The 12964-nt window shown below is 35.3% G+C and overlaps 2 protein-coding genes, 1 long non-coding RNA gene and 2 pseudogenes across 3 annotated transcripts; 2 read left to right on the plus strand and 3 right to left on the minus strand.

Annotated features, from left to right (window-relative positions):
* Positions 1-4533: 4533 nt before the first annotated feature.
* LOC106328894 lies at positions 4534-7071 on the minus strand (annotated as a pseudogene).
* A 404-nt stretch (positions 7072-7475) lies between these two features.
* Positions 7476-7837, minus strand: LOC106334302. Its single transcript, XR_001268579.1, has 3 exons — positions 7814-7837; positions 7689-7750; positions 7476-7608 (listed from the first exon to the last, which is right to left on the minus strand). It is a non-coding gene; the product is annotated as an uncharacterized LOC106334302 (long non-coding RNA).
* A 1644-nt stretch (positions 7838-9481) lies between these two features.
* On the plus strand, positions 9482-10786 carry LOC106331964 (multiprotein-bridging factor 1a). Its single transcript, XM_013770403.1, has 4 exons — positions 9482-9735; positions 9850-9933; positions 10309-10391; positions 10481-10786. Exons 1-4 carry the CDS (start codon positions 9594-9596, stop codon positions 10598-10600), a joined length of 429 nt encoding a protein of 142 aa, XP_013625857.1. The 5' UTR covers positions 9482-9593; the 3' UTR covers positions 10601-10786.
* Positions 10787-10852: 66 nt separating this feature from the next.
* LOC106329939 lies at positions 10853-11767 on the minus strand (annotated as a pseudogene).
* An 11-nt stretch (positions 11768-11778) lies between these two features.
* LOC106329940 lies at positions 11779-12362 on the plus strand (the record flags this gene model as incomplete). The annotated part of the gene is made up of 4 exons (XM_013768536.1): positions 11779-11883; positions 11959-12037; positions 12122-12184; positions 12286-12362. Coding segments are annotated over 4 exons (324 nt in total), but the record flags the coding sequence as incomplete, so codon positions are not given.
* Positions 12363-12964: the final 602 nt, after the last annotated feature.

A 12964-nucleotide genomic window follows, 5' to 3' on the forward strand; every position in this document is an offset into this window, starting at 1 on the left:
CCAAAAATACTTAAAATAATTATTGATTTCGTATCCAAAATTTTAAATCAAGCCAATTGATATGTTAAGCTTAGGTATTCTGACATATGTTATTCAAATTTATAGGTAATATATTATTTTATTTATAGATTTTGAGAAATTTAAAATAGATAATGATTTAAAACTTTAAAAATAATTTAAATGGGTTATCCAAACGCGAATCAAACCCGCAAAGATCCGTATCAAACTCAAACCAAAATTTAGAAACATCCTAACAGGGCTTAAATCTTTGACCCTGAAGACCCTAAACACAAACCGATCAGAACCAAACCCGTATTGGTGCCCGAAATCCCATCCCTATTCATTATTATATATCGTATACTGTCATCATATAATTAATCGTATTTTATACGTACCATCATATAAGTAATCATATAATTAATAGTATTTTATACGTACCATCATATAAATAATTACATATATCTATCTTATTAAAACTTAATATGAAATATAAAAACCATAATTTGAGTTGGTATTTCAAATTGGGCTTTGTATTGTATTTTTATTATATATATTGACAACATTTTTTTATAATGGTTATTGAAAAATAGTTTAGTAAAAATCCATTTTTGAATATATGTATTATTTTTTAATCAATTTTTGATATAAATCAAATTTAAATTATTATTTTGATTTGAAATATGTGTATAAATTTTAAATTTTGTTTTATGGTTAGTTTAGAAAAGAAAAAGTTTTAGGCAATTAGATTGACCCATTTTCGTATATTTTAAATCTGGGCTAGATAGATAGTTTCTTATAATATGATGGATTTTTAATTTTTCTTAATAACATAAGCCCATTATTTTTTTTCTTAATACTACTATCCTTGTTTCGAAACAAAATTAATTTTTTAAAAGACTACAATTCATGTTTCCAAACACTCCAAATTTTTTTAATAGTCCTATTCAAGTCTCCAAACAGTCCAATTTTGTACTTGAGTTTTAATAAGATAGATATATACAGACATTTTTAATTCTTGTCTATGTCATGCATGTTTACGTGTATGTGTATGTGTTTTTTGTGGAAAAGTGTGTTGGAATCTTCCGTTTGGTGAAATCATATTAGTTATTAGGTTTTGCTACATTTTTGTTAACATACCAGAAAAATATCCGCTTGTTCTTTTAGTGACAGAGACATATAAACTTATCACCTTTATTCCTCAAAAATAAGAAGAATAATAGTCTTTAAGACAAAATAGACTATCCATGTTCGAAAACATGTCCAAAGCAGACGATTAAACCGCGGTGGAACACTCCGTGGTGACTAACCGTGGCGATTCCATCATACTCGGTGAAAATATCGAATACATCAAAATAAACCTGTTTTTGTTATTTTAGATATTGGAAATTGATTGTTAAGTAACATATTTATACGTTTGATGCATAGATGATAAGAAGACTGTAAGAAAATGATATATTACAAGACTCTTGTTATTTCGTATGCTTAGTACGAAATATTCCTTCCATATTATAACAATGATAATAGCTAGGTTGTTTAAATTGGTTAAGTCACATATCATGCACGCACCTTAGTTACAATAATCAAGTCGATATGTATATATATATATTAGAATTAGCAGTCGAATATTTGTGACATTAGAATTGTAGTTTTATGAATGATTAAACATTTCTATTCGACCAAACCACTCTTGTCTTTATAAGTTTATAACCTCTTTTATGTCTTTTATAATCTCCAGTTAAGTTGACCTTTGCCGGAGACTACGCTTCACAATCTTGTCATATTATAACGATATTTTCAAAACCTTTTTCGAAAATAAAATAAAATAAACTTGGTTACTCTAAAGCTGCACGAATTTAGTCTCTTACATCGAGAAAACCAAATCGGATATGACAACCATCGACCTAAACCGATTATTGGAAGTATTCATCTGTATTTAGAACAATTTATTTTTGCTTTTCACATTAAAAATGATGGGGGAGATCACCCAATATTCCTCTAAAACATATGTATTTCATTAAGTCGTGATCTATTCATATATTATAGATACTTAAATATATGACAGTTTTGAATCCCAAGGTTTACAATCAAAACTTATAAAGTATAGAGAAGGGAGCTTTGTCATATAGTTAAGGATGTGATTCCCAAAGATTCTTGGGTTCAAGTTTGTACAAATTCACAAGTTGTCTCTATCCTTTTGGTTTTATTATTGGTAACCCCTTTCAGTGGGCATTGGGTCACACACCTGCTTATATTTGATATCTCTCAGATCAGGGCTTGCCCTATTTGTTGTTAAGTAATAGGTACTATATATAATTAAGGCTCATAACCATTATTCATTAATTACCAAATCATCCATATATATATATATATATATAATTCGAGAGAGATTGTACTTGAACTTGACGAATGATCAAGTAGATATATATATTGTGTTGATCAGTTACCATTTTAATGATTCAAAAGTAACACAATTAATAGCAATTTTGTCTTTAGTATCATCGTGAAAAACTTAATTATGAACTGTCCCGATGCATTCTTATGTGAAGGTTTGTTTGGAACCTGTAGATGCAGCGAGGTTCATTTCGATGAAGTTCGAGGTCATGGACTTGTATTCAAAGCCGCATGACAAGCTGGCTCACCATAAGTCGTTTGAAGAGATTAAAGTGAGCTTGTTCTCCTTTTCTAGTGTAATGCTTGGCCTTTTAGGCATGTTTTTAGATGCATTATCAAACTCAGTTGAGTTTGTGTCTCTATCCTTTTATCGTTCTATTTGTGTTGTTAACGTTTTAAATTTGGCTATTCGGATAGTGTTTTAACTATATGAATGAAAGTAATTGGTTGCGCAAAAAAAAAAGAACTGTCTCGATGCAAGATTCCGACACTCTGTGCACACACATATCTATACAAACATTTTGGAACATGTAAGTAAAAACGCGAGAGAGGATCAAATTTCAACGCTAAAGTGTCAAATTTCAACTCTAAAGTGTCAAATTTCAACGCTCACGATCTTCAACTTTAGGGTTTTGGAGAGAGAGAGAGAGAGAGAGAGGACAAACATTCGAAGTACAATTAATTAATTAAAGAGTGAAGAGAGCATTGAGAAAGAATCGTAGGAGACTCATGTGGGCACTAAGAAAGATGAGGAAACTATGTTTTGTCCTAACCTATTTACGTACCGACAATCCATACACAATTCCTCCATTTCCCATGCTCCTTTTTTATGAAATACATTTTAACTTTTTGTTTGTTTGTAATTATTGGATGGTTTCAATCGACAATTGACAATATTATATATGTATTTTGTTATGACTTAAGAGAATATTTTGTCTACGATTTTCTACTGAAAAATATATAATATTCCTTAACAATTGCTTCTGAAATTAATCAGAATTCTAACTAAACTTATAGAGCTTTGATTTTGCAAATACAACCATTCCATCGTTTGTTTTAACTAAAATAAAAATAAAAATTAGTAACCTATATAAACATCACACCCTCTAACATTTTTTACAAGTGTTTCTTGCTATCCTCTTGTTTTCCTAATTGAAATCTTGTTCTGAAAGGTTGCGAACATAGAATTTGTACGTTTATACATCTGGAGAGCAAGATACATATATACATATATACATATATAGATATCATACAGTAAGGTAGATCTATAGAAGGTTGGAAAAATAAAAAGGACGTCGTTCTAGTTTACTTAATTATTTATAGTATACATGCAAGAAGCTAAGAAAAAAATAATATGCATGTTGCCCTAAAGAATCGCCGCAGAATAAGGCACCGTCTTGGAATTCTTCATCCATCACATGCCTACGTACGTATATTTAGTCTTTAACCAAGCCCAGCATATTAGCTTCAATTATATAAAATTAATTACTCATAAGAAAATGTACCAAACAAGAATTTATATTATTGTTTATAGATGTACGTAGAGTAAGAAATTAACAATATAACATAACAATTGTTATTTGGCAAAAAAAAAACATAACAATTGTTTCTCTTGTAGCCTATTTCTTTTAAGATTAACCAACTAGTATATAGGTCGAGTTCGATATATCTCTCCGACGAAATGGAATGAGGGACTCAAAGACGTACAACCTTTAGCACTTCAAAAACTCGCCAGTTGCCATTAGCCCAAGATCCACTTGGTTCTACTTCTAAGTCGTATTCTGTGCTTATTTCTGTGGCTAGAAACATCGGCTGAGATCAAAACGTATCCACAACTCAATAAAGCATGTTAACGTTATATAGACCAAAACAATCTTCCCCTTGCTATTATTAATAGCTAATGTGAGTATGATAGATGGACATAGGTCCATCAATAAAAAAACTCATATGGTGTGTTTTGACTGTTTCTTAATCCCAACTTCGTTATCAATAGCTGAACCAAACTGGTTGAAGATTGTATGAGAAATGTAATAAAGTGACGATAATAATTATTCAACTTGGTACATGTAAAACGAGAAGATATTTTTTACATAAAGCCACAACTAAATAAATTTATTTAAGAAATGCCACTAGAAATCTTTTTGCAATATTATGATGAACATGAGATACCTTATCAGTTATCACAGATTAGTATGTACAATCTTGTTTTAAATAATATGAAAAGACACAAATTTAATATTCTTTTCCGAAAGGAATAATGTTTCATAAATAAAAAAATAAAAAAAAATAAAAAATCCAAATCTGCTTCACCAATTATGTGAAGAGATATAACACACGTAACAATCAAGTTCTAATAACAGGGCCCCTGTATGGAACTCGTCGTATCACAAAGTCATCAGGTGGTTGAAACTCCTCAAGCCATGTCACGTCTGCGATTGAACCATTTAGAGTATTACCGGGTAAGTCTTCTCTTCTGGACTTCCGGAAGTAAGTGCAATGCCGATCACGGTCTGAAGAGTAAGGTGGAGATAAGATATCAATAATAGCACAATGTGTGACGGCTTTGAAACAATGAACGTTGCCACCGCTTCTCGGATATAGCGTGGTTGCTGGGCTCAGAACTGTCATCTCAGCATCCTTGACCAGTTTAGCTGGTCTTGCTGCTTATGAATCAAGAGTTTACAGTTAAGATCCGACGAGTGATTGGTTAAAAGACTGAGAGATAGAAAAAGGACGACCGTTATACCTTGTGTTGGATCTTCTGGTTCGGTCCAAGTCAGGCTCTAGCCAATCATGAATTGAACCATATATGAGCTAGCTTAGCACAGTCATGCCCGGATGGTTATGAAGTGGTATCATAGAGGAAGGTGGGGCATACAGAAAATTCCTATCTGTTTTCACAACAAAGACAAAATATACAAAGTGAGAGATATAATCAGTAGGAGTATAATGAAGATGAAACCGTCTCAGGATTGGCTACTGAGAGTTTGGTTCTGGCATATAGTTTCAAGCAGAAGCATCCCTCTTGAGACCTACAAAAGTTAAAATGGGACTCTTATGCTATGTTCCCATCTGTCATCCTACATTGAATCACCAAATATGCACACTTTTTATCTTGTAGAAGCCATCCGTGACATTTATCAACTATTTAAGACTAATCAGCAATAGAGTTGTCAAATCAGTATGGTTACGGAGAAACTGTCACACTCATGAAAATGAATATACTTTATTGCTGGGGGAGACTGGCAGTGACTCCCATTGAGAGGACCACCAGACCTGGTCCGTGCCAATTGAGATTCCTGCTCGATCCCAACATCAGATAGCTTGATTTTTTCTGAAAACAAGAATTACAAAAAGGGGTTTATAAGTGCTTACAGGGGACCACTCCTTTAAAGACAAGGGAAATGTAGAGTGAGATACAATCATATTAGATTACATGCCACAAAAACCTTAACCAGTATAAGGTAAATTGCAGAATGATTAGATTAAAAACTGCCATAGAAATTCATTGAAAAAGTCACTGTCACAAGCAGAACATTAACATGAGCAAACCCAAAGAATAACAATGAAATGAATAACAGAGGAATGATACCCAGCACATTGCGAACTGTCTGCAAAGCCTCGTCAGTGATTGGGCCGTCTGAAGAGAAGGAAGCCTTGCAAGTATTGTAAAGCCTTTGAGCAAAGTAAGGCATGATTCCAAATCCTCAGGCTCACCATTCATGTCTCCCCCTTTCTGGAGAAGAAAGGGGATCCAAACCTGTGAATGGATAACATAGGAAAAGATCTTCTCACAAGTAATGATACAAAAACTTCATGAAGGATGTCCATATCCTTCTTCAACAACACACAAGCATCTTTTTTCCTGGAAACAAGGAGAAAAGCAAAAAAAAAAAAAACAGTCTCAAAATGAATACTAGCTTCCAGAAATGTATAATTTTCTTGCTTAATACATATATGAGAGTTAAATTATAAGTGTCTGATTAAAAAAAAGGAGGAACTTCAACTAAAGATGAGCATCAGAGGGTACAAAATCAATTTGGGCAGGGAGGATTTAACAATTAGATCACATTGTCTATTTGCCCTCGAAGTTAAATTATTGTCTATCTCCAATGTAAAACTCAATTTTTTCCTCTAAAATGGAGTAAAAGTGAAAATGGAATAAAATTGCTCCAAAACTGCTCTATTTCTCAACAAACAAAAAATAAATTATTCTATTTATGGAGTAAATTTCATTACCAAGTTGGGTTGGAGCGTTCTGAAGAAAAAATAGAGTAGGGACGAAGATGCCCTAATCCCAAATACGGGTCACAAGCTCATCATCATCTCGAATTGAAGTATATATATATATATATATATCCTCAGCATTTCTATCATTCATTCGAATCAACAAACAGAAAGACATACAATCTTCTGATTCAATACAGATCAACTCGGAGAATAGTTTCCTCAGATAACCAAACCATAAACAAGCCAGTGAGTTAAATCGACAGGCAACAACATTGATTCCAGAAAACGGCAGAAAAGTATACGAAGAAGAACCTGAGCTGAGCCGTCACGGGAGGAATAGAATCAATCGGGTAGTCCAATTTGAACACGAAGACGAGGAAGAGGTGAGAATGATATTAAATTTAGCAATTTTGCTTTTTATTTATTAAGAAATTAAGAATATATTCATTTAACCAGATATTTCTCGCCCTCAACTGGGATCATACATTTACGTAAATAAGCCCTTGAGAGCATCATTATCCCTATAACCACATTTGGGTTTTTTAGTGACTTGTTTAATAATAAAAGTTAGTTAAGAAATTTAATTAAAAAACTCATAGATTTTGTGCTTCATTGGGAGTTTCTTAATAAAGGGTTCTTAAAAAAAAAAAATTTAAACATTGTTTTATTAAAATTAAATCTTTTTTTTAAATAAAACATAGTAAAAATAGATTTGAGAAGAAGATGTCATATATGTGATTAAAAAGTAGAAATTGTTTTTGATTACTTTGTGTATAAATTGTTTTTGATTACTTTGTGTATAAATTTTGATTACAAGATATAATGCAACAAGAATAAACATTCACTAATGACCATCTAGTTCATAAGATCAAGCACAAGAAATAGAAGTCATACTACATACCGGCAACAGAGAGCTGAGTAACGTCTATAGCACTAACGCATATCCATTTTGCAGCCTCAGTGCCAAACAATGCTTGCCCAGCCCACCTATCCATCAAGTGAACAATAAAAGAAAAGATCAATGAGATGAAAGCACAGCATATAATGATATCCACAAGATATCTTACCATGGCAAACTGATATAGCTTGCTCCAAGCGCAAAGTTTTCAACCCATCCATTTTGTTTTAGCTGCAAATAGATGTATCATAAGTGCTAAACTCCAAAACAGCATTGGAATGTATATGAGCTTACCTTAAGAGGTGGAGCAGAGTATAATGATAAACAAAGAACCTCTAAAGGCTTTGTCACATCAACATGTCCAAGGTGGGTAAGTTATCAACCAAAAACTGATTAAAAGGCTGATATAAACAAATTATATCATAATAATGGCAGAGGCTTTTGAAAATCTTGTGTTCCATGAGAGAGGTTAAACCTAGATTCAGAACCCTCTCCGATCTGCTATAGAGATGAAGCGTCTCGGTGTGGTTAGGGTCCAAACAGAGACCAGCTTCGCAGTCTTGCGCAGCCAATGAAAGCTTCCCCGTAGCCTCGTGGAACGCTTCTCTGAGATGCAGCGTTTGCAGTTCCGGTCTGAAAGCTATGGCCTTCGACAGCTCTTCCACTGCTTCTATCTCTCTCTGATCATCCATCAGTACTGCCACACAGACAAATCTCTTCTTTTAATTACTAGAATTCAACAGATTGTATAAGATGTTAAACATGCAAAAGGAAGAGTTTAGTTTACCAAGTGAAATGATGTAAACAGGTACAAACTTGAGGGTTAAACTGCATTAAAATCTCTATCAGGATTGATCATGTTCAGACAGATAAAATCTGAAGCATCTGAAAAGCTCGCGATCAGACATACAAAGAAAAACAAATCAAACAAACCGACTGTTCTATACATCATTTACAACTGAACACATCTAACAAATGATACTAAACAATTTAAGAGACAGAAAGAACAAACATCAGTTTGTCATTTATTGACTGTTAAATGATGATGTTCAGACTAATCAAGTCTGAAGAGACTGTAAAGCTTGCCATCAGACATATACACACCAGCAAATCACGACAAACACATAGCTCATTACATCATTTACTAAAGAACACAGCTCAGAAATGGCACTAAACAATCACTGAACGATCTAAGATGTCAAAAAGAGTTCCAACTTTAACAACGTAATCGACATTTCAGAGCAGGCACCAATCAAAAGGACCCAACTTTCACCTCTACACAAACTCAAAAGGAAGAAAGAGACAAACCTTGACGAAGTTTCCAAGAGTCTTAGTAGATCCCCTGGAAGAAATGAAAACATCATCAATCCCATTGAACTGAAGCACCATCTTAGGAACCCTAGCCGCCACGATACCAGCACCTCTGGGAGCAGGAACCATCCTCACCGTAACGGAACCACACTTCCCCGTAACCTTACAAGGAACCGTATGCGGCTTCCCAATCTTGTTACCCCAGTACCCTCTCCTCACAGGAGATGATGAGAGAAGGGAAAAACAGAGATACGCCGATTGCACGGAGGAGATGATTCCTTTCACAAAACCAATCGTCCTCCCGACGGAGAACACGAGTAAAAAGGAGAGAAAGAAAAAAAAATTAACAGTTTCATGACACGTGTATTAAGAAAGCGCTTGATGATCGGTTGCCAAAACACTTCACTAAGGATCGGTTACCATATAATTTCTTTTTGTTTTGATTTACTTAAATGCCTTCTTTTGTTTAAAACCCCTACCGAGAAACTGCATTAACGATGGTCTAACAAATAAAAGAGTAGACAAAGTTGCATGGGCTCTTATGTAATTTTGAAAAGTTGTCGGAGAAAATTAAATAAGTATTTTCTTTAAAAAAAATATAATTAGCTTGAAGCCCACGCACAGTTTTTGTCTTTCTTCTCTCAATATTAATCATCCCATTCCCAGCAATCTATCTCCTAGAAAAATAATCTGATTCTTTTCACCTAATATTAGCTGGAGACGAAACCCTAGATTTTGTCAAGCTCGAAGAAGAAGAAATCATATGGCAGGAGTTGGACCGATGACGCAAGATTGGGAGCCGGTGGTGATCCGAAAGAGAGCCCCTAACTCCGCCGCCAAGCGCGACGAGAAAACCGTCAACGCCGCTCGTCGATCCGGCGCCGATATCGAATCCGTCAGAAAATGTTTGTTTCCTCTCTTCCACTTCTCCTTTTCTTTTTCTTAATTGATTCATTGCGCAGTTCGGGGTATTGATTCCATCTAACTGTGATCGTTCTTGTTGTGCGTGTTGGGCTTAGACAATGCTGGAACCAACAAGGCAGCCTCAAGTGGCACATCTCTCAACACAAAGAGGCTTGATGACGACACTGAGAACCTCGCTCGTAAGTCAATTGTGTTTGTATTCTGTAGGCAATTGTGTTTTATTTTCTTGATTCTGTTGAGTTTTGTTGGATGTTTGTGTAATGACAAATTGGAAACATAGAGAGAGAGAGAGTTTGTCTTATGGTCTGAAGAATCTATGATTGTTTTAGAGGAGAAGCTTTTTTTATTTGTTTGATGCTAAAGCCACATGTAATGGGGTTTATCTACCATAGAGTTTTTAGGTCTGTCAATGTCTGTGTGACGACGAATTGTAATCAGAGAGAGAGACAGAGTTTGTCTATGGCCCCTGAGTATATGATGCTTTTTTTATTCATTTGATGCGAATTTAATGCTAAAGCTACATGTAATGAGTTTCTCTATCATTGTGATTTCAGATGAGCGTGTGCCTACTGAGCTTAAGAAAGCCATTATGCAAGCTCGAACTGACAAGAAGCTTACCCAGTCCCAACTTGCTCAAGTATTATATTTATCCTTTTTCTCTCTATATCTGTCTCTTCTTATTATCACGCAGTTCATGACATAAAGCTTGTTTCTTTCTTTTGGTAGATCATCAATGAGAAGCCACAAGTGATCCAAGAGTATGAGTCTGGTAAAGCGATCCCCAACCAGCAGATCCTTTCTAAGCTTGAGAGAGCTCTTGGAGCTAAACTTCGTGGTAAGAAGTGATCATCATCAATTCCTCAAGTTGAACATCACTTAATTGCAGTTTCACTATTCTTAATGACTGTGTGGTAACAACAATCAGTGCTTTGATGTAATGTCGTAACTTTTCTAAAGAATAATCTTTTCTCATGTAAGAAAGATAGAACCGTTTGAATGTTTGGTTGATAAATCACTCTTTTCATAAACATATATCAATAAATATAAGTAACTTTGGGGGTTTTTTTTTTCATCACACACAGCTTCTTTTGTTGATGATTAACTTAGAAAATGCGCAAATACATTTTGTTGATCCTTGATCATTCCTTTGTTCTTCTCCACCCACCAAGACCCTGGCACTTAACACTCATCTTTCAAGTTTCAAGAACTCACATGACTTGTTCACTAATGCTATATTTCTCTTCACCATCAGCTCCTTTCTTCCCATTCCATCCTGCAACCACATGGAGCATTTCCTGCACAAAAATCAACAACAAAAACATGTTAGTCTCTACTCTGTATCGCTGTGTCAGAAAGTGAGAGAATCTCCCACCTGAAGATTGTGTCAGTCCCGTGGATTCCTTGAATCCTTTTAAGGTGACTTCTTTGTATTAATCACAAAGTTGGTTCATATATCCACATACCCCTATAGTCCTCCTGGATATTTAGTTAAGAGATCAATCACAAAGTTCTTATGACTTGTAACTTCATCCTTGAACTCTGTTTCCTACCTGTGGACAACCAAACACGATCGCAGTGACTGGAACATCGTCACTGGAATCGTTCTCAGCTATGTAATAGGCGGCAAGAACAGCCTCTGTAGCTCCTAAGCTATGTCCAGTAAATACAACGCTTTGTTTCTAGTCCTTATACTTCAACAGAAGCTCCTTGATCTTAGTCAGCAACTAGCCGTAGACTCAGTTTAGTGAACTTCGATGATTCCGGGTGATCAGAAGTGTAGATTGTGAGCCACCCGAGCATCACCTTACAGTACCCTTCTTCATCTTTACTGTCGCTAGTATAAGTACTACCAGCTTCAACAACCTTTAAACCAGAACCGTTCTGTTCCGGTCCACGGAACAACATGTCAGCTGAAGTAGGCCTAGCTCCCAAAACATTGATCCACTCATAAATCCTACTCGTCCCTCTCAGAACCACGTAGATCTCACAGAGGAAGCTTGTGACCTTGGGAGTAAAGTCAGTTTTGGAAGAGGTTCTATGAGAAGCAGTATGGTGCTAAGAACTTGAGTTTTGTCATGGAGAAGATGGAGCGGAGTAAAGTCAGTTTTAAGTGGAGAGAGTTATATGAGGTTGGTTTTTGTTTCTTCAAGTCTTATAGAAGGATTGAGATACGTAAAGATAATAGGCTGGTGGTTTGCATGCAGGCAAAATTGAAAGTTGTGGAAGAAGATGAGAAGGAAGCTGTTGATCGGCTTAAGCAACGTTACAAGAATGAAGATGCAAGTACGATCTTTCGCTTATTGATTTTCTGTTATGGTCATTTGGTCCATTGCTAGGAGCATGTTCTTAAGCAAAATATATTGTCAGGGAAACAAAGTCGTCAAACTAAGCTCTGCGCAAAAACTCCTCCAATGAAAAAACCTTTCTGGGGTAACATCTTTGTGTGATTCTTTTTGTATCATCTTCGTTTTTTGTCCAAACCATTGATCAGTTCTCTTACTTCGTTTACATGATTCTGCATTGTCTATTAGTTCTCTTCCAAAGAGAACCGGCTTATCTGCAAACCTGCCTTCAACTTCAAGAAGCAACTCTTGTGGCGAACAAGTGAAAAATCTCACTGCAGTTAAAAGGAACACGACCCACCCAAAAGAGTTTCAGGTAACATAATATGATCTCTGACCAACACCCCTATGACTTTATCTATCGATCGACATGCTTTATCCTCTAAAACCTTTGATCGGTTCTCTAACTACATTAACCAAACTGTGGCTTGTCTAGTATTTCTGCTCCAAAGAGGACTAACCTCTCCGCAAAGAGGATCAACAGCCTTCTTGGGACTGCTCCTTTGATAGACTGAAGTTATCTATTACTTGTAAATCCCAAACTCGTGTATTGAATAAGAATGAAGAAGTGTTTACAGCTTTGTATCTCAACAATGAATCACTCTCATCACGAGTTCATCATCATCGACAGTCTCATAGCGACTGGAAACAGAGGACTCATCTCGTCTCTCTACAATCACATACAAAAGCATACCTTTCCAATGGACACTATACTCCTTATTTAATATCGTCTAACGGTATGAAATGAATAACTGCAAATACTCTCTTTCAATCCAAAGGTTTCTTTTATTCTTCTTCTGTTCCCTCCTCTTCTGTTACTTCCTCACTCTCTTCCTTTGCTTCTTTACCCCTCCTCTTACGGTAATAT

The sequence above is a fragment of the Brassica oleracea genome, chromosome C3, assembly GCF_000695525.1.
Source record: "Brassica oleracea var. oleracea cultivar TO1000 chromosome C3, BOL, whole genome shotgun sequence".
NCBI classification, from domain to species: domain Eukaryota; kingdom Viridiplantae; phylum Streptophyta; class Magnoliopsida; order Brassicales; family Brassicaceae; genus Brassica; species Brassica oleracea.

Excerpts from the sequence above, each read along its gene's own strand:
- LOC106331964 (XM_013770403.1), top strand. The coding sequence starts at position 9,594 with ATGGCAGGAGTTGGACCGATGACGCAAGATTGGGAGCCGGTGGTGATC. Across the intron at positions 9,736-9,849 it reads TATCGAATCCGTCAGAAAAT|ACAATGCTGGAACCAACAAG; the intron begins GTTTGTTTCCTC and ends TGTTGGGCTTAG. Across the intron at positions 9,934-10,308 it reads CGACACTGAGAACCTCGCTC|ATGAGCGTGTGCCTACTGAG; the intron begins GTAAGTCAATTG and ends TTGTGATTTCAG.